This window comes from Lottia gigantea, assembly GCF_000327385.1.
Source record: "Lottia gigantea unplaced genomic scaffold LOTGIsca_21, whole genome shotgun sequence".
Lineage (NCBI taxonomy): Eukaryota > Metazoa > Mollusca > Gastropoda > Lottiidae > Lottia > Lottia gigantea.
The window spans coordinates 3,361,773-3,383,218 of NW_008708458.1; the positions used below are offsets into that span (position 1 = coordinate 3,361,773).

The 21,446-nt window shown below is 36.1% G+C and overlaps 3 protein-coding genes across 3 annotated transcripts in view; all 3 read right to left on the reverse strand.

The window, feature by feature from the left end:
- Window positions 1–6,971, reverse strand: part of LOTGIDRAFT_115607 (hypothetical protein) — a gene marked incomplete at both ends in the record, with an annotated part of 17,836 nt that extends 10,865 nt beyond the window's left edge. Inside the window, 5 exons of the mRNA XM_009054265.1 lie at window positions 571–718; window positions 1,082–1,269; window positions 2,944–3,209; window positions 4,133–4,298; window positions 6,863–6,971. Of these exons, the coding sequence (XP_009052513.1) occupies window positions 571–718; window positions 1,082–1,269; window positions 2,944–3,209; window positions 4,133–4,298; window positions 6,863–6,971 (877 nt within the window). The remainder of the gene's footprint in view (window positions 1–570; window positions 719–1,081; window positions 1,270–2,943; window positions 3,210–4,132; window positions 4,299–6,862) is intronic.
- LOTGIDRAFT_83160 (hypothetical protein) lies at window positions 6,843–16,003 on the reverse strand (the record flags this gene model as incomplete). Its single annotated transcript, XM_009054040.1, has 5 exons — window positions 6,843–6,963; window positions 11,435–11,768; window positions 12,105–12,317; window positions 14,727–14,971; window positions 15,921–16,003. Coding segments are annotated over 5 exons (996 nt in total), but the record flags the coding sequence as incomplete, so codon positions are not given.
- A 1,264-nt stretch (window positions 16,004–17,267) lies between these two features.
- LOTGIDRAFT_231773 (hypothetical protein) overlaps window positions 17,268–21,446 on the reverse strand; it is a 5,181-nt gene continuing 1,002 nt past the window's right edge. The window contains exon 2 of the mRNA XM_009054266.1: window positions 17,268–18,721. Coding sequence (XP_009052514.1) covers window positions 18,020–18,688 — 669 coding nt within the window. The 5' untranslated portion in view covers window positions 18,689–18,721 and the 3' untranslated portion in view covers window positions 17,268–18,019. The remainder of the gene's footprint in view (window positions 18,722–21,446) is intronic.

The following is a 21,446-nucleotide window of genomic DNA, read 5'->3' on the forward strand; positions in this document are numbered from 1 at the left end:
GGGGGGGGGGGGGGCAACTGTCTAAAGGCTGAAAAGTATAGGCGCCAGCCTGTTATGGAGATAGATATTGAAAAATTGAATTGATTTGGTGCATTCTGACACATATTTGGGGGGAGTAAGGATAAAAATAATTTGGAACGCATGAATATTGTGAGGGTACACCACTGACCAAATTGTTTAATAAATAATTTTAGGTAATCTCATTTTGAAGGTTTATGAAATGGTTGAAAAAATTCACTCACAATTAAAAATAATTACTAACATGATTTACTAATAAGCCTGTATAATAGGACGTAACCTCTGAAGGCTGGGATAGAGGCAGAGGTTTAGGACGATGCTTCGATGCTTTGATTAAACATAGAATGTAATTAAAATGTAAATCTACATGTCTTTTGTTCAGTTTTCTTTTGTCAATCAAAATATCAAGTGACTGAGAAATTCGTAAAGAATTAAGTATTCACTTATTAGAAAATTTAGCCAATGCTGATTGGATGAGAAAGTGGGTTAGGTTCCAAGGTAAATATTTACCATATCAGTACATGATTCAATTCAAAAGAAGGCGATACTTACTTTGTCTCTTGTTAGACAGTTGAAATCTAGAGTTGAACTGATCGACCGACTGATTCGTGGCAAACTCTTTAATATTGGATTGAAATAAACTCGTTTTACTTTCATCAAAATTTTTAAAAAGTAAGAAAAATTCTCTGGTGAAATTTATCTGTAATAAAGACAGGAAAATAGTAATAAAGGGACAAGTGCGCTATTTTGGAGGGTTGATTTGAGTCGTGCAGATATGTGAATAGTCTTGTCGGTTTAAGCTGATAGATTTTCAATGTAGCTTTCTGTAACATTCTTTTAAAATCAAAATTTTACATTCGGTTTTCCGAATCTTCACAGTGTCAAGCTATTACGAACTTCTTAATATACCTTGACAGTGTATCACGGAATGCAGCGATTTGTTTGGATTGTGCACAAGTGTGACAGATCCATATAGTTTCTATTCTATTCTATTCTATTCTATTCTATTCTATTCTATTATATTCTATTCTATTCTATTCTATTCTATTCTATTCTATATTACCGGTTTATTGTTGGCATTGAGTGTACCAGATCTGCATATTAACAATGGCCCAATCAGTCCCTCATTCACATCGCCAGGGAAGTCATCAGCGGAGTAATACAACCTGACTACACAGTTTGGATCATCCGCTTGTACTATATTTTCTGGCACTTGGAACTTGTATGTGTGCGTGAAACTGGGATAAAGCACTCCCATTGTGTTGCCTGGAAGAACAATCAGAGATGTATATTAAAGATAAATTTCTAGGTTGACATCGTAGACAATTTGGCAACTCATAATGTAACATGACTACCGAACTTTGCTTGTTCACCTAATGGGCAGACACGGCATCGTAGTTTTAGAGGTCTGGTGGGCTATAAAATACAAAATATATGAGAACTAGATAGTATTTGAATTATTATCATTATTCGCTCTGCTGTTGCTGATTCTGCTGAGCTGTTCATGATGATTATGTTGCTGACGCTAATGATGCTGATACTGGTGCCGCTTCGGCTGCTGCTGATGATGATACTGATGATAATAATACTGATGATCATGATGATCATGATGCTGCTCATGATGCCGATGATGACGAGGATCTTAATGGGGATGTTGATGATGACGATGGTGGTGATGATGTTGCTGATACTGATGATGATAATGGGATGTTGATGATGACGATGGTGATAGCGATGATGATAATGGGATGGCGGTTACCATGTTGCTGATAGTGATGATGGTAATGGGGATGGTGGTGATGACGATGATGACAGTAATGATGATCATGGGATAGTGGTTACGATGTTGCTGATGATGACGATGGTGGTCATGATGTTTCTGAAAGTGATGATGGTAATGGGGATGGTGGTGATAACAATGATGACATTGATGATGATAATGGGATGGTGGTGACGATTGTCTGATAGAGATGATGATAATGGGGATGGTGGTGATGACGATGATGATAATGGGATGATGGTGACGATTGTCTGATAGTGATGATGATAATGGGGATGGTGGTGATGACGGTGATGACAGTTATGATGATAATGGGATGGTGGTGACGATTGTCTGATAGTGATGATGATAATGGGGATGGTGGTGATGACGATGATGATAATGGGATGGTGGTGACGATTGTCTGATAGTGATGATGATAATGGGAATGGTGGTGATGACGATGATGACAGTTATAATGATAATGGGATGGTGGTGACGATTGTCTGATAGTGATGATGATAATGGGGATGGTGGTGATGACGATGATGACAGTTATGATGATAATGGGATGGTAGTGACGATTGTCTGATAGTGATGATGATAATGGGGATGGTGGTGATGACGATGATGACAGTTATGATGATAATGGGATGGTGGTGACGATTGTCTGATAGTGATGATGATAATGGGATGGTGGTGACGATTGTCTGATAGTGATGATGATAATGGGAATGGTGGTGATGACGATGATGGCAGTTATGATGATAATGGGATGGTAGTGACGATTGTCTGATAGTGATGATGGTAATTGAGATGTTGATGACGATGATGATAGTGATAATGATAATGGGATGGTAGTGATGATGATGATGCTGATGATGCTGCTGGTACACTGTAACTGTTGATGATATTGATGCTGCTGATGATTCTGATGCTGTTGCCACAGCTGATGATAATGACACTGTATCTGATGCTGATGATGCTAGTGATGATGTTCCTTCTTATCCCGCTGCTGATGCTGCTGGTGATAATGGCACGGCAACTGTTACTGCTGCTGCTGGCAATACTGATGTTGCTGATGACGCTCATGCTGCCGGTGATGATGATGATGATGATGATGATGATGATGATGGTTATAAAATCATCGTAAAGGTACAACTTACCACCAGAATATCCAGAGTCACTTGGATTATAATATAAACTTTGTCCAACAAACGAATATTTTTTATTTCCTTTATTTCTTAACATAAGATTGACAGTTTCTCCCTCTTCAACTCGTAATGGCGGCCCTAGCAACCCAAGGTGCTGTTCGTTAGGTGTCCTGTTAGCTTTCTGGCCATAACTGTCATCTGTATACTGAATATATTCCATTTTCTTATAATTTCCACCTAAGCCATTGGCGGAGTCAAAAAATAGAGCCGATGGTGATCTGAAAGGAAAAAACTTTAATGATTTGGTACAGAAAGGTTAAATGATGACAGCTAAATTGTTGTGTGTCTTCATGTCTGCAAAAAATAGACGTTTGCTAACTCCGTTTACAGTTAGTTATATAGACTCAAATTGAATTTTTTAAGTACAAAAATCTTGTAATTGGCGTTCACATGTTGCTCAGTCTTCCTCGGACCAAAATTTCAAAATGTCTTTTAATCCACCATGCTGTCTGTTACGTCTGTCTGCATTCGACTTATCTTTGATCAAGTGTTACGATTTCCTATTGGTTTTGAGGAGTTATAATTTTTTTATATGTATTGGAAATTTGGAGACACTAATAGCATTTTTTGCAACATTCCAATTTTCAATCAAGCGTCTGTGCTTCTTGAAATTCCGCATAAACTAAGCCTTGTATGCAAAGCTACTAGCAGATTTTGAAATAGGAACGTCCTATATGTTTATGAATTTCAATATTTTTTGCAACCAAAGACAAATCGATGCAAAAACCCCGATACACATAAACTTTATCTCTTTTGTTGTTAAAAATTGTAGTGAACACTCGGCAATTAGGCATTCATGTACCCATTTTCGCAATGGACGAATTTCGTCGTATATCTTGCAAAGTAACCACTTTTCTTGTATTACGGAACGCAGCAAATTGATTGATTGTACTCTAGAGAATACATCCATTCAGAACCCTCGACAGAAAGACTGTAAGCGCTATGGCTTATCGTTTACAGACTTTAGGTCGAAGACTCTGATTCACTGTATTCACTATAGTACAATCCAATCAAATCACCATATTTATAAACTTCTGCGATACAAGAAAATGGACTATTGCTGTCAAGGTATATGACAACATTCGTAAAACCTTGACCATTGTGAAGATATCATGTACCAACACAGAAATCAAGCCCTTACCCAGGTTGAGCGAGCGTTGTCTTTATCATCTCATCAAACCCAGAGGGACCATAATTCCACGTTCGCTCCTCTATAGACAGATAATAGTTTCTTTCTTTGGTTGGTGTTGGTAAGGAAGCATTAGCTCTAAAACAGTTTTCCACGTTGAGAGATGCTGACATTCCCTCTGAAATAAACAAAACATTTGATGATATTCTGTATCTTCCATTTAAGGGGCATTTTGTAAAACGATCATCTCACTTTCCGATCCTACTTCCAAAAATCAAGACTGCCTTTCTGCCTGCTTTGATGAAATTTTAAGGTGACCTCATAAAATAGCGATTATTAATTGCGTATGTTTGCCAATAATGAAAGTACCGAATACATTTCTTAACATAGTAGCATGAGAGTTGCTTTTGAAACTTATGACCGCTATTCTAATTTGCATCCATACGCAACTGGTGATTGTTATGGTGTGAGGGCGATTACTTTGTCACAGGAAAGTTGGTCAACCGGAAATACGCGCACAAGGTATTATAGTCACAGTAATACGGGCACAAGGTATCATAGTCACAGTAATACGAACACACGGTATTATGGTCACAGTAATATAGGCACAAGGTATGATGGTCACAGTAATACGTGCACAAGGTATGATGGTCACAGTAATACGAACACAAGGTATTATAGTCACAGTAATATGAGCACATGGTATTATAGCCACAGTAATACAGGCACAAGGTATTATAGTCACAGTAATATGAGCACATGGTATTATAGCCACAGTAATACAGGCACAAGGTATTATAGTCACAGTAATATGGGCACAAGGTATTATGGTCACAGTGATACGGACACAAGGTATTTTGGTCACAGTAATACGGGCACAAGGTATTATGGTCTCAGTAATACGAGCACAAGGTATTTTAGTCTCAGTAATACGGGCACAAGGTATTATAGTCACAGTAATACGAACACAAGGTATTATAGTCACAGTAATACGGACACAAGGTATTATAGTCACAGTAATACGAACACAAGGTATTATGGTCACAGTAATACGGACACAAGGTATTATGGTCACAGTAATACGAACACAAGGTATTATGGTCACAGTAATACGGACACAAGGTATTATGGTCACAGTAATACGGACACAAGGTATTATAGTCACAGTAATACGGGCACAAGGTATTATAGTCACAGTAATACGAACACAGGGTATTATGGTGACAGTAATACGGGCACAAGGTATTATAGTCTCATTAATACGAACACAAGGTATTATAGTCACAGTAATACGGGCACAAGGTATTATAGTCACAGTAATACGAACACACGGTATTATGGTGACAGTAATACGGGCACAAGGTATTATAGTCACAGTAATACGGGCACAAGGTATTATGTTCACAGTAATACGGACACAAGGTATTATAGTCACAGTAATACGGGCACAAGGTATTATGGTCACAGTAATACGGGCACAAGGTATTAAAGTCACAGTAATACGGGCACAGGGTATTATGGTCACAGTAATACGGGCACAAGGTATTATAGTCACAGTAATACGGGCACAAGGTATTATGGTCACAGTAATACGGGCACAAGGTATTATGTTCACAGTAATACGGACACAAGGTATTATAGTCACAGTAATATAGGCAAAGGGAATAATGGTCACAGTAATATAGACACACGGTATATTGGTCAAAGTAATATAGGCACAAGGTATTATGGTCACAGTAATACGAGCACAAGGTATTATAGTCACAGTAATACGAGCACAAGGTATTATAGTCACAGTAATACGAGCACAAGGTATTATAGTCTCAGTAATATAGGCAAAGGGAATAATGGTCACAGTAATATAGGCACAAGGTATATTGGTCGTAGTAATATAGGCACAAGGTATTATGTTCACAGTAATACGAGCACAAAGTATTTTAGTCACAGTAATACGGGCACAAGGTACTATAGTCACAGTAAGTAATACGTGCACAAGGTATTATAGTCTCAGTAATATAGGCACAAGGTATTATGGTCACAGTAATACGAGCACAAGGTTTTATAGTCATAGTAATACGAGCACAAGGTTTTATAGTCATAGTAATATAGGCACAAGGTATTATGGTCACAGTAATACGAGCACAAGGTTTTATAGTCATAGTAATATAGGCACAAGGTATTATGGTCACAGTAATACGAGCACAAGGTTTTATAGTCATAGTAATATAGGCACAAGGTATTATGGTCATAGTAATATAGGCACAAGGTATTATGGTCACAGTAATACGAGCACAAGGTATTATGGTCACAGTAATATGTGCACAAGGTATTATAGTCACAGTGATACGGGCACAAGGTATTTTAATCACAGTAATATGGGCTTTCTTTTCGGCGTTTTCCTCTTCAAGGCTAGCTCAAGAGCCAACGAAGAAGGTCCGTCCGTCCGTTACAGAGTTAGGCGCGAAATGAATATTAAAGAAAGATATATTGAGCTTGTAGGAGGTAATCCCAATACGTTTGAGATCAATACTATTGATGAAAAAGTTTGAGCGTGTATAGGCCGCTTTAGATCTAATCAGTATGAATTTTTTTTAAATCAGATGAAAACTGTAGTCTCTCTTTTGACGCATTTTTTCAAGTTAAGAGCAATACATGTTTTCAAAAAAAAAATAACGTTTCGGTTACGACTGCAGTAATACTAAATTCGCAATTCTGAAGAAAAGAAAAATGATCTTAACCTACCTCCAAAATTGTCTTCGGCCATGGAATTAACCCCATATTTGCCAGGATTTCTGGGGATCATTAACCCTACTACAGCAGTACCGGGATAAACTGACGCTGTACTAGACCTGGAACATAAAAGTGTTTTTTCTTATTTTTTTTATGTTTATCGGGGACATTGATAGCATCAATTTGCACCATTCAAATTTTCAATCAGACGTCTGTGGTTCCTTATTTTTAAGCTGGATAAACTTTAACCTCTGAAACAATGAATAACGAATACGGAATAACATTTTTCTTTTTTCCTTTTCGCCAATACCATACTTCTTGTGAAGCTGGATTGTTATTCGTTATCGTTAGTGGCCAAAAACGTTATTCACGAATAACCAATAACGAACAAACTTCACTCGACTAGGTGTTTCTGATCGAAAATTGTTTATCCAAAGCTTGGGAGCCCTTATGGAAAAGACACGCTCTCCATACAACTTCTGCCTAGCATGACGTTCAACAAGAAGAAAACTATCGCAGGTTTCTCAGGGGCCGATAAAAGTGAACAGATTACTGAAATACGGCGGACCAAGATTATTGATACATTTGTATTATGTTAATACATGCAATATGATTTTATAATCAATTCTAGAAGATATAGGAAACCATTGGAGCTCACGAAGGATATATTGTGTAATATGGTCATATTGTGAGTTACAAGTTTAAAGTCGTGAAGCTGAGTCTCTGTAATTTGTGGATAAGGTTATTGGGAATACCAGACAGTAAGGAATACGGATCATCTAACGGTAACACAACAATAATATGTATAAGTGTTTTTGTGGCCTCCACTGTATTTCTAATTCTACAAATATTACTATACTACATCTAAGGATCACACAAAAATTGAAATTTATGACCAAAATGGGTCTTTGTCCATCAGTAGACCTATCTAGTGTCAAAACTATACTGTGCCAGGGCCTTTTATTGAATAGTAACTTGTTACTTCCAATCACCCTAATCTCTAAAAATCCAATAAATCCAAAAAAATAGTCATAATCCGTTAAACTAAGTAATAATCCATAAGAAGCGTTTTTCAATAGTTATTTAGTTTAATGGATTCTATTTTTTAGTCATGGCACCAGGTAAGTCCACTAAAACATTTTATGCAAATGATTGTATGCGAATGTTGTCCGAGCTAATTTTAGCAACTATGATGTCTGAAATTGCACCTTCTTTCAGATTTTGTGAGCTGATGAGAGATTTGCAGCCGGAATGATAATTCTAAAAATAGTTGTTTTGTGTGCACTGACAGTCAAGCGGATGTTGATAAAATGCAATCGTCTACTTTCATTTTGATTAGCTCAAGATTTTCATGGTCATGATATATCGAAGTTTTGTCCAGAAACTAAGTATTGGCCAGGCTTTCATGTGACAGATTGGAAAATTTTCAACGAGATTTCTGGAAAAAGTTATAAAAGATTGAATTTCGTGATTTAACATGGAAACAGATGGAAGCTTAAAGTACGAGTATGAGCAGTCAATCACGCAGCAAATTCGACATTTTGATCAAACCTCAAAATGGTTTGTTTACATTTATGCGGAAGTGACCTAGCGCATGCGCGTTTAAAAGGGTAATAAGGGCTAATAGTGGTCCAAGTCCATATCAAACGGATATCGCCAAATTGACAAAACAGTTCCGGTTGTTTCCGTTCAAATGATGAAATGTCTATTTTTAGTAAATAAAATATGCCAGACCGACAATAACAAAGTAGGTCATTCAGTTTGTGGATCTATATTTATTAAATGGTTACTGAATAATTTATATTTTACATGTATCATAATAAAACTTCTAAAAAAAGAAAACTATTTCGTATTGCGAATATTTTATTTAGACGGTGATTTGACCACGCGCAAATCAATACGGTATTCTAGGCAATCAAAATCAATGTTCAGACAGAGTTATCTACTCTTGCCAGGTTACCTGGCTATATGTCAAACTTTAATGGCCGAGTCAATGTTCAACTCACGGAAATTAACGAACATTGGCCGAGGTTGAGTCAGATGCATTGTTTTGTTTGCTATCAATTTCCAGTCTGTTAAATTTTTCTTCCAACTCTCTCATCTTCTTTTTCATTTCTTTATTTTCATCTTGTAAACCTTTAGATAATGCCTTTTTTTCCTCTACCTCACTCCTGAGATCTTTTACCTCCGACTTCAATGTTGCAAGTTCTAATTTTATTTCCTCGGACTCTTCAATTTTGGAATCAAATTCTGTTTTAACCGTTTCCTCTGACGGACCTGGTTCTAAAACATTGGGCCGTTCGTCAGTATCCCCATGTATCCTCTGAAACAGACGTTTGATGTACGGAAAGTGATCTCCTGCAAATTCTCCAAATCGTTTTCCTTGTGCTTCTACGGTTCCTGTTGTAACAAAGAAAGAGATCCGATATTGCTTTCCTAATTTATTGTGCGTGACGATTATGTCTATAGATTTCAATCTCGTCTGTCGTGTCCAGTCTCTAGGGGCATTCACCCATTCGATGTTATTATTCTGAACTCCTCCCAAATACTTATAAAATACCCATAAAGCCTTCAGCCAGCACACCATTCTATGTCGATCTGGGTTAGGCCCGATACGGAACGCTACTATAGGATTAGGGTGATATAATCTTAAATCGATTTCCTCAAACATGGCATATTGTGCTTTTCCTGTGGACACTTTCATGGGAACTGGGAAAATACCCGAACCATATGTGTCTTCAATGTGTTGAAATGCACCGTCCGCTGTTACCAGGTCATATAAAGTTTTAGTAGAAATTACAAAATTTTGAGCCTTCGCCATACTATATTTAACTTACTTCCTCGATTTCACTCGAATACTAAAAATAGTTATCTTTGTTTCACACAATCATGACGAGGCATCGATCAATGATTATACAAACTGTATCCAATGTTCTTGGTTTTACAACACTCCTTTATTGATGGAATAGCCCATGGTTTTCTCCAAACAATACATTTATTTTATAAACGTAACATATATTCTATTTCATACCTCAGTCTTTACTACACTTAAAATTTGAACTCAATCGGCACGGCCTCCACAACACGCTATCTGTAATCGTGTCAAATGCATTTATGTCACACCGACCCTAGAGTTATAAATAGTTATTATAATATGCATATTGACTCACTGTAATTAATTGAATGAAGTCCGTGCTATTTTAAAAAAAAATCCTCTTTCTCCCCCCTTTTGGGGGTGTTGCATGCCTATTTTTGACTAAGGTTTGGTTTAGATTTGGAATTTGATGTCTGAAATTGCATTTTCTTTCAGATTTTGTGAGATGATGAGAGATTTTCATGTGGAAGGATAATTCTAGTCGTTTTGTGTGCATTGGCAGCCAAGCCGATGTTGGTAAAATGTAGTGGTCTACTTTCAGTTTTGCTAGTTCGCGATTTCCATGGTCATGATATATTGAATTTTTGTCCAGAAACTAAGCATTGGCCAGGCTTTCGTGTGACACGTTGGAAAGTTTTCAACGCGATTTTTGGAAAACGCTATAGAAAGTTGAATTTTGATATTTAACATGGAAACAGATGGCAAATGAACTACCGTAGGGTGTCTATCTATGGAACGGACACCGCTAAAACATTTCATGTATTTTTGAAATTCTCCTTATCTCTCTCCGCCCCCTTTTAGGGTTTTTGCATACGACTGTTTGCTTACGTCCATTTTTTTGTCTAGAATTCGAAAATTAGCAGACGGCGGGAAATAGAATTGTCTTGTTATAAACTTAGCTTCATATACTTCAATTTAATAATGATCAACTAATATTTTACATGGCTCGGGGCAGTTGGAATATGTTTCTTCCCCTCTCTTAAATAGATTGTTAAAAGGTTTTCTAAATTTGTCATTTGTATCAGGGACACTGATAACATCAATTTGCACCATTTCAATCAGACGTCTGTAGTTCCAATTCCGAAGCATAGTACCGATGTCTTTAACAGATGATTAACAGGAATTAAATTGACATAGAGTGGTTGCAGGATGCATGAGGGGTTTGGGCGGTGGAATTAGATTTAGTTTTAGTAAAAATGACCACTTCCCCTTGGGACGCTATGGCATGGTCAAAGTTTATCTGCCACACCGCCAAATGATCAGTTATTTGATCACACTAGGGCGAACCTCTGTGGTCGAGCTAGAGTTGATGGAGAAATGACGTAATTATCTTCCGTGCGCATGCCGAGTGAGGATCGAGTTAAGACAATATGGCGGGACTTTTGACCATATTCAACCATGTTAACACGTGTTTGACTCTCCAAATAGTGATCCGAGCTTCTAACTAGGTCAAATATTACGTCACACGAATCTCAACACTAGAAAATATTACACTTACAGTTCGGTTGTGACTCGAATGACTCGAATCTAACCCGGGTCTCCAATCGATGTCACAGTATGCTCGATTAACCAGTCAATTCGATCTTTGTAAATTACTCGTATATAAAAAATGAAAGAATTAACTATGTGACTCAATAATTGTGACCATGTTTCAATTGACCTACAGATTCACCCCGTAGACAATAAAAGATACAAAAAAAAATACAAACCTCGTGTGATGTATATCCATGATTTGCCCTTCTATAAACATGGTATTGCTATCCTTCTCGTTACCCACAGTTAAAAAATACCAAGCTACCTTATCACCAGCACAGGCCTTCAGACCATTCAGATTAGAAAACCCTATGCCATTGATGGATCTCATGATATTACTCTTAACGAAATCAACCTCTCCCGTCGCTCGCAATGTTTCACAAACTGTGGTCGTTCCACATCGACTTAAATCACTATCTATAAACCAACTCTGATTCTCATCGAAAGCCTTGTTAAAAACAACAAGTTCAGTATTAACATCGTTTCTAGTGTGATCGTAGTTCAGCGTTCCTGAAAAAGAGCCGAGAAAGAATGCTATGTAGTTTCACGTCTTGCATTGACAAAAACTAACGATGCGCAGTGACTATTGATAAAAGAAAAGAAAAGAAAAGAAAGAAGTGCTGCAATGTGGCGTATTTAGGCAGTACTACTTATGACACCCCCCACCCCTCCCCCCATTCACCCAAATAAGAAGATTTGCGGGAAAGAGGGCTCTCTAAACCCCCACGAAAACTAGTTGTACAATTATCAGGTTTTAGCGAAATTTCTTGTTCTTACTACGCATTTGCTTTATTAGGATTGTTGAATTCCATTTAGGATTTGTAAAATGCTATGATTGAAACTTACCGGTTTTGCAGGTAAGAAGGACTCCGACCAGCCCAGTGTTGGTATCACGTGGAAAGTTGACATGTGATCGATATACCCACGGAATACAGGATGGATCCGACAGGGATGGTCCATTCTCATTTCGTATTGTCCATATATAGGTCTGGGTAGTTCCTGGGCGCACAAAGTCGTCATATTTATCTGATCCGGAAGTACCATCCACATATAAAGCTCCTACAAGTTTACGACAAATATAAATATTATCTACAGGTAGCTATTACTGAGAATAGTTGTCCATCACCATATCAGAGTACCAAACAGTATCAGTTTCTCACTACACAGACAAATCAGGCAAAACTATCGAAATCTATTCTAATTTGATTACATTTGGCACAACAAATAATTGAACATGGCGGTCATATCTATCTATCACGTATATACAACACATTCGGTAAATCGAGTTAAAAAAAATTGCAACTATTAAGACTGTTCGGAACAGTATCTAAGGCTAGGTAAGTAAGTTTTCATCTTCACAATGTCAAGCTATTATGAATTCGTACTTAAAACTTGGTCACTATTCTTGTATCACGGAATGCAGAGATTCGATTGGATTGTATAAATTTGAATACAGCCAATCAGAGTCCTCAACAGAAAGGCTGAAACATTATGGCTTTGTGTTTACATACTGTCTGTCGAAACCTCTGATTGCCTGTTAATCCAATCAAATTGCTTCAACAATAGTGACTATTGCAGTCATGGTATAAGAACGAAGTTCGTAACAGCATAACTCTGTAAAAGTAAGTTTCAGACTAGTAAAATAACCATCAGAGACTAGGTAAAAGTCAATAAGTTTCAGACTAGTATAATGACTATCAGAGACTAGGTAAGAGTCAGTAGGTTTCAGACTAGTATAATAACTATCAGAGACTAGGTAAGAGTCAGTAAGTTTCAGACTTGTATAATAACTATCAGAGACAAGGTAAGAGTCAGTAGGTTTAAGACTTGTATAATATCTATCAGAGACTAGGTAAGAGTCAGTAGGTTTCAGACTAGTATAATAACTATCAGAGGCTAGGTAAAAGTCAATAAGTTTCAGACTAGTATAATAACTATCAGAGACTAGGTAAGAGTCAGTAAGTTTCAGACTAGTATAATGACTATCACAGACTAGGTAAGAGTCAGTAAGTTTCAGACTAGTATAATAACTATCAGAGACAAGGTAAGAGTCAGTAGGTTTCAGACTTGTATAATATCTATCAGAGACTAGGTAAGAGTCAGTAAGTTTCAGACTAGTTTAATATCTATCAGAGACTATGTAAGAGTCAGTGGGCTTCAGACTAGTATAATATCTATCAGCGGCTAGGTAAAAGTCAATAAGTTTCAGACTAGTATAATAACTATCAGAGACTAGGTAAGAGTCAGTAAGTTTCAGACTAGTATAATGACTATCACAGACTAGGTAAGAGTCAGTAAGTTTCAGACTAGTATAATAACTATCAGAGACAAGGTAAGAGTCAGTAGGTTTCAGACTTGTATAATATCTATCAGAGACTAGGTAAGAGTCAGTAAGTTTCAGACTAGTTTAATATCTATCAGAGACTATGTAAGAGTCAGTGGGCTTCAGACTAGTATAATATCTATCAGCGGCTAGGTAAGAGAGAAAGTTTCAGACTAGTATAATATCTATCAGAGGCTAGGTAAGAGTCAGCAAGTTTTAGACTAGTATAATAGATATCAGAGGCTAGGTAGGAGTCAGTAAGTTTCAGACAAGTATAATATCTATCAGAGGCTAGGTAAAAGTCAGTAAGTTTCAGACTAGTATAATGACTATCAGAGACTAGGTAAATATCAGTAAGTTTCAGACTAGTATAATATCTATCAGGGGCTAGGTATTAGTCAGTAGGTTTCAGACTTGTATAATATCTATCAGAGACTAGGTAAGAATCAGTAAGTTTCAGGCTAGTATAATAACTATCAGAGACTAGATAAGAGTCAGTAGGTTTCAGACTAGTATAATATCTATCAGAGACTAGGTAAGAGTCAGTACGTTTCAGACTGGTATAATAACTATCAGAGACTAGGTAAGAGTCAGTAAGTTTTAGACTAGTATAATAACTATCAGATGCTAGGTTAGAGTCAGCTAGTTTCAGACTAGTATAATATCTATCAGAGACTAGGTAAGAGTCAGTACGTTTCAGACTAGTATAATATCTATCAGAGACTAGGTAAGAGTCAGTAAGTTTCAGACTAGTATAATAACTATCAGAGGCAAGGTAAGTGTCAGACTAGTATAATATTCGTTACAAAGATTGGGCAAGAGTCATCCATTGATAAGATGGCGACGTCATAAGAAAAAAAAATTGTGCGGAATCACTGAACTTAAAACTGAACTTTCTCAGAAATGTGTGAAGGTAAAATTCATCTGAAAGTATCATTAAATAGCCTATACTATGTCAATTTTAATGATGTAAATGATGATTTTACTCAGTAACACAACGTTACGTTTGTTTGTTTGCGTTTTGAGCCTCGTTATGGATTCAATATGGACGACGCGGGAATAAGGTCTATTGCATCCAGAAGTTAGAAGCTTTTCTGCTACACTAACATTTACAAAGACTGAAAATTCCTTTTGTAAATTCTTACCTTCGGAATCTTTTAAATACGACACACCCTGAGCATGAAATGAATAGGATCGGCTACCCTTATTTTTGAATACTATTTTTAACGTATCGCCCACCTCAGCTCTAATAATCGGCCCGGTTATCGCCATGTGAGCCGGTTGAGGCCATTCTTTAATAAACGTTTCATCAGTGTAATGTCTAAACATGGCCTTTTTGTACGTTCCTCCTACGGTATTCGGGTGGTTCTTCACATAAAAGTCGGTTAATCTACAATACAAAATATGAAACAGGTAAATGTGGTTTTACAATATATGTCATGACTGTACATGCAATTCTTTCACTAAGTAAAATGATAAAAATTTAAAGAATGGGGCCGTAGCCATACCAGTTTTGCCAAGAGAAGCGAATAATTAACAGATTCAATTTGTCGTTACTTGACGTCTACGCCTTTTATAATGAACATGAAATTCAGATTTTCAAACTCTATATTCATCTGTGGACATACCCAGTGCTATAACTATACAACAGACTCTCTCTATAATCCGATCAATCTATAAACACAATAATTAATGGAATGCGCGTATAAGTTGTATATCTATATTACAATGGAAGTCCACTGATGAATATAATAATTAATATACTGTCCAAATTTGACAAGTTAAATTGTATGTGCATTCTGAAGGTCCTCATACACCAGATACGACACAATACGGCACGACGCAACAAACAGTATAAGTGCATAGACTATATATACTGATTACGGTACGACATGGTACGACACGACACGGCACGACGTTCTCCGATATTTCTATTTTCTGTCGTCCATGTGGTTTTCAGTAACAAATGGCGAAGCTGTCTTTAAAAAAAAAAGAAGATTATCAATTTTAACAATTCGCTAAAGGTGCCTTAAAACCAGATCCGACACGTAACAGTATAACGTCGGAGAAGTTGTGTCGTGTCGTCTGAACCGTATCCGGCATGTATAGTCTATGCAATTTATCATTTCATTTCTTGTTTTTTTGGTGTGTCATATAGTGTCAAATAGAGACTTCAAATCCATGTGTGTCCAGAATTATCTGCGTTTGAAAGTTGAAAAGACGAGTCGTCTATTCTTGAGACACTGCCATACATTTCTAGTACTTCTGAAGACTATTTACATTTATTCAAAACTCAAATCTATCTCCCAAAATGGCGCATCTGTCCCTTTAATACTTACGATTGTCGATTAGAGTTTTGATGGTTGGCTCCAGAAGGAGCATAATTCCAGTCTTGCTCGATCACTCCCATATAGTACACTCTTTCCACACAGTTTCCATATCTCACTTTCAATAACAGAAGTACTACTGATAATATTATGGGGATATTCCACGCTCTTTTATATATATACATATCCTCTTCTTAACCTTGGCAGATCACTATCCAAACCGTCCGCTTCTTCAATCACCTTCCACAAATTTTTCGATTTAAACTTCAAACTTATATCTTTTTTTTTTTTTTTTCCTACACTTTTTATTTTGTTATTTATTTTCGTTGTTCTATTTCCGACTCGTTTCTTCGATTCATTACAATAAATTTGTCACCAGAACCCGATGTTGGCAGTTCACAATTCTACGTCTATTGCTTAATAGATTGAATATTTCATAAACAAAAAAAAAAACAGAACACAAAATGATTGACAGGTGTCTAAAGGAAGGTGATTGATGGCAAAATCGTGTGATCCACTCTCATATTGTCTTTTGAATAATACATCGTAATTTTTCATAAATAATTAATACAGATAGGTCTTGCAAAAAACAATATAACCTGAATACTTGAGTCTCAATTTTTAATCAAAATCAAAGTTGAACATTACTGACAACCATGAATGACAAAAAATTAGCCAGATATTTTAGTGTACCAGTGTGCGCTAGTCCACGACAGCCCTACGACATAATCGGAAATGATCGATAGATATCCGACATGTTTGATCGAAAAACGTCCTAACATGCCTTGTCGGCATGTATGCGTGTGTTCCTGATAATTTTTCTAAAGAAAGAAGTGAGAGCCGTCAACTTGGAATAAATCGTTCCATTTTCAAACTGGATGAAAAGGCGCAAAATCCAATGGCGTACGTCCATTGGCTGTGGGGTAGGCTGGTTTGCCCTAAATTTTCTCACGACTTTTACATGTATTTGTGTACCTACTTCTTTCAGAACAAGCATTTCTTGGGCTTCATATAAACACTGTCAGGGTGTCAAGGATTTGTCGTTCTTTCTGACTGACCGTCTTTACGTTGCTTTGTTTAAGTAACGTCCCTGTTAGCTAACTTACCTTGCTTAGTTATATTATAGTAAATTATTTCAAATCTGATAAAAGAGTATACAGATGTTGCGTTTTGTGTTTTTCTTTGGGTTTGTACACCTAGCCTAACATTCATAATCTGTTCAAGTGCAATTTTATCTGATATTTCCGATGGTCATATTCCAGATATGTTTGAAATTATAGCGATCACAAAATTAGTACGGACAATCGAAAAGATTCGTGAATCAAATAAATGTTCCCGATGGAGAAAAAAGAACCCTTTGAGTCCTGAAACATGTTTAATAATCGATATAATTTACTTAAATATTTTCTATAACAACAAACATAGTATTCTAGATTATAGTACAGCAAGGGCATAGCAATAAACGTGTTCACTTCCAGATCTTATCCAGATGGAATATCTAATTGATCAACAAAGAGTTCGTTTGCTATGACTAATATGTAGTTATTTCCCTTACATAAGTCTCGAGAACAATTTCCATATAGAAAACCTCATCTCGCTCGCTTCAGGCAAGGCCAGTGCTTCTCAACAAACAGGGGAGAATTCCTGCAAAAATGCAAACACAATATATCCAAGCATAATTCTTTCAGTAATAATATTTTTAATATAAACAAACCAATAAATATGCGATTATGACATAGTAGAAAGCTTCCATTGTTTGCCTTAATTGAAATGTGAGAGATTGTAAAGAGCATGTTTATTTGGGACACTGATTGCATCAATATACACCATTCCGATTTCCAGTCAGACATCTGTGGTTCTTACATAACTAAGAGAGTTATCACAAGGTTCTTTTATTATATCATTAGCAACGTTTGCGATAGTGACGTAATAAAACGTTATAGTTTTATTAGAACCTCAGTAAGTTGTCTGATTGAAAAATGTAATGGTGCCAATCGATGCCAATGCTCTTGGTGTCCCCAATACACATTAAAAGTTAATAAAACTTCTTTACAATCAGTTGAATCAATCCCAATTGGCTTCCATTAAATATATTATAATTTCAATCTCCTTTAAATAGTATATTCTAGAAGAGTATTATAGTTGTGTCCTCCAAATTTACAATTCAGTTTCACTTTAGCCCCTGGGGGATAATTCTTACTGAGATCAACCAAGCCCTCCCAGGTACCTGGTGACGTCTGCTCCAATGGATTCCAGTCATTGTTGACCTTGACCTGAACATCAGAAGAGTTCGGTACAGAAACGTTAAATTTCACTTCTGGATCACGATTGCCTTTGGGTATTTTTAACGGTTCAGTGAGGTAGCCGCCATCTTTAAATTGTGGATATTGTTTTGGAAATGGAATATCGTTTTCTGGATTCGGACAATGAACGATGTAATTAAATACGCCTTGCATGCTTGGCCCCGCTTCACCTTTCGGCAAAGCGTAAATCTGGAATTTATAAAAGCCTGGATGTGGTGGAGCCAGCAAGAACAGGAAGTTGTCTCCTTGACGACGAATCAGATGATATTCGTTACATTCTTTCTTTAAAGCTGTTGATAACATCTTCGTGGTCACTCTTGTTCCGGGTAGTGTTTTCATGATAATTTCAGTGGTCGGACCCGCCATGTCAATTATAGGGTCGGGATGAGCCAACATTTCTAATCCATACGCTTCAAATTTACTCTGGGGTCCCAGATAGCCTTCAGTGACCTTAAATGGTATTTGTAATCCCGCCATTTTGAGACTTCTCGTCTGGTTCAATTTCCCGGCCTGAAAATATAACATTGATTATGAATATTATTATAAAAGAATAATGAAAAGCTGAACTGTTCAATCTATTCATATGGTTTTGGTTATTTGCCTAATTAGCCTATCAATTAAAGGTATTATAAGGAGATTTTCTAAACTTTTTATGTGTATCGGAGACACTGAAAATATCAAAATTTCAGTTAGATATCTGTGGTTCTTGCATTTTCTTTAAACTTAGCTTTCGCTGTCTTATTATATTGATAATTACTTTGTATTTTGTTTCTGAGGACAGAAATAGCCTATGTGGATTTTACAAAATATTTTTGTCAATTTTGGACCGCAATCAGAATAGTAGACCTACATGAGAAATTACATTATTTAACTATCTAAGACGTTAATACTCAATCATAATTGATCTTAATGTTGAACTCTACTCTTCTTTTTTTGTTTCGTCTGTTTGTTTTTTTGACACAAAGCTTTGAAAATGTGCAAATTATTATTTTGAATCTGACCCGGATAAGCATAAATAAAAATCGATACAAGCAAGACAATTTCGTTAATCAAAATCTCATCCAAAGAATGGCAAAATGGGGAGAAAAGGTAGTATAGTAGTAGACTCCTCCAAAGAGAAGTATCATCAGGTGTTAAGAAAAGAGTAAGCATGGTCTGCTTCGCGCGACTACTATATCTTGAGATACAATTAGATCAACTTATGACTGAACTTATAATCCTCTGGTGTCAACCCAATGTTCTCGCGGGATAATTTGTCTCATAAAATCCCTTTGAAATAAAAATCCCGGAGATTTCAGATATAACCTATATATATCAGCGAGATTTTATATATATATATCCTGGAGAATTTATATTTAATATCCCGGATATAAAACCCTTTTATAGGAAAATCCCTGGGGATGCGGGATTTTAGATCTCATAAACACCCTCTGTCGTATTTTATCCCATACAAAACAAATATCTTTGCTCGACTTTACTTATTGGGTGTGTATGAGTATTTACAAGTAGCTGTACAGGTAGTATATAGCCCAGGTAACTGTATATAAACGATACTAGGTAACCTTGACATCACTAGCTGTACATGTTATCAGTACTACACGATATGACGTCTTGTTTGATATATACCACTTACCTCTGCTTGCGGTTTCTCAACCTTTTTATCTTTAAAGAATACTACATCTTATAATGAACACGAAATTTACAGAGTCAAACTTTAAAGTATTTACTTGGCCAAAATGAGTCTTTGGACTTAACTGGTGTAATAGTTATACAACAGAATCCCTGTATCTAACGATAAATCACATAGACTAAGTAAGTCAGAAGGACGATTGTAATCATGTTTTTTTCAAAAACAATCTTCAGTTTTAAGAATCATTACTTAGATTATGGATTTATTGGATTATAGAGGGATTCTGTCATATAGTTATGACACCAGGTTAGTCCACTGATGAATAAAGACTCAAACTGGCTAATTTCATTATTAAAATTGTTTGGTCATCCTAAGAGGTAGAACTCATTTGATATCGTTAAAATAATGTTTTTTCTTTAAAGATGGGTTTCCTTATATATTTTTTAGTGTTAAATTAAGCAAACAATTTGATTAATTGGTGTTTCTAATGAATAATCATGTATTCTTAATCATATCAATATGTTCTTATTGCATATAATTTTAAACTTATCCATGTATGAACAGTCTGGAAAAACAGAAAGAGACTGGCAATTCTCTTCTAATTATGAATTGTTGACATGTGAGACAAACTGGAATTTTCCAAGTCATTAGAACACCTCTACTTTCTATTCGTATAGGTATCAGCATTTTTATTTTCATAAATGAAAATAAGGGAACCCATCTTTAAAGAAGTCGATTTACTTGGTTAGTATCTTTTATATAATAGTCTAAAATAAGAGTTAAGACTGAACATTATTATGAAAATCAGACTGTTCTTTAAAAAGGTTATGAACAAATGCAGTTTATAACAAGTATTACTCCCTCTATATACCTTGATGTAAAACTTATTACAATGTTTAATTATATATACTGTGTACCATAAAAAAATTGTCTTTTTAAAAAAAGACGCATACCACCTCTTTAAAGGGATTATAAAGAGGTTTTCTAAATTTTTATGTGTATTCGGGACACTTTTATTATCAATTTGCACCATTCCAATTTCAATCAGACGTCCGTGGTTCCTCATATTCCTTCAGCAACGGTACGGTGATAATGATCATCTAGCCGTTGCTTTCACAATTCCATATTCTCGTCATTAATTTTGATTGGTAGATTTTGATGAACATTAAGGACACGTGTAAGTACGTTTCTGTCAAGTGTCTTGGTGCAAATCTTCAACGGTTTCAAGCAACGGTTAGATGTGAATAATCATCGTACCTTTGCTAAAGGAACATGGTGGTTCCTGCAATTCCACTAGAACTAAGTGTTTGGTGACGTCACTCATCGCAAAATATGCTTTATCACAATAGTCCATTCGCAAGTAGTGACGTCATGAAACACTCAGATTTGGTGGAATTGCAGGAACCACAAAATTTAGAAAAACTCTTCACAATCCTTTGAATGTTAATCGATGAAGTAATGCTTGTTTTATGAACTACATTTAGAAATAACTCGTTCATAAACAATCTGTTTTCCTTTAAACCACCTTGCAAAAAATTCCTGTTTTAGATGGAAAGATAATGATTCATGGCATACTTTTATTATTTACTATACTAATCTGATCTT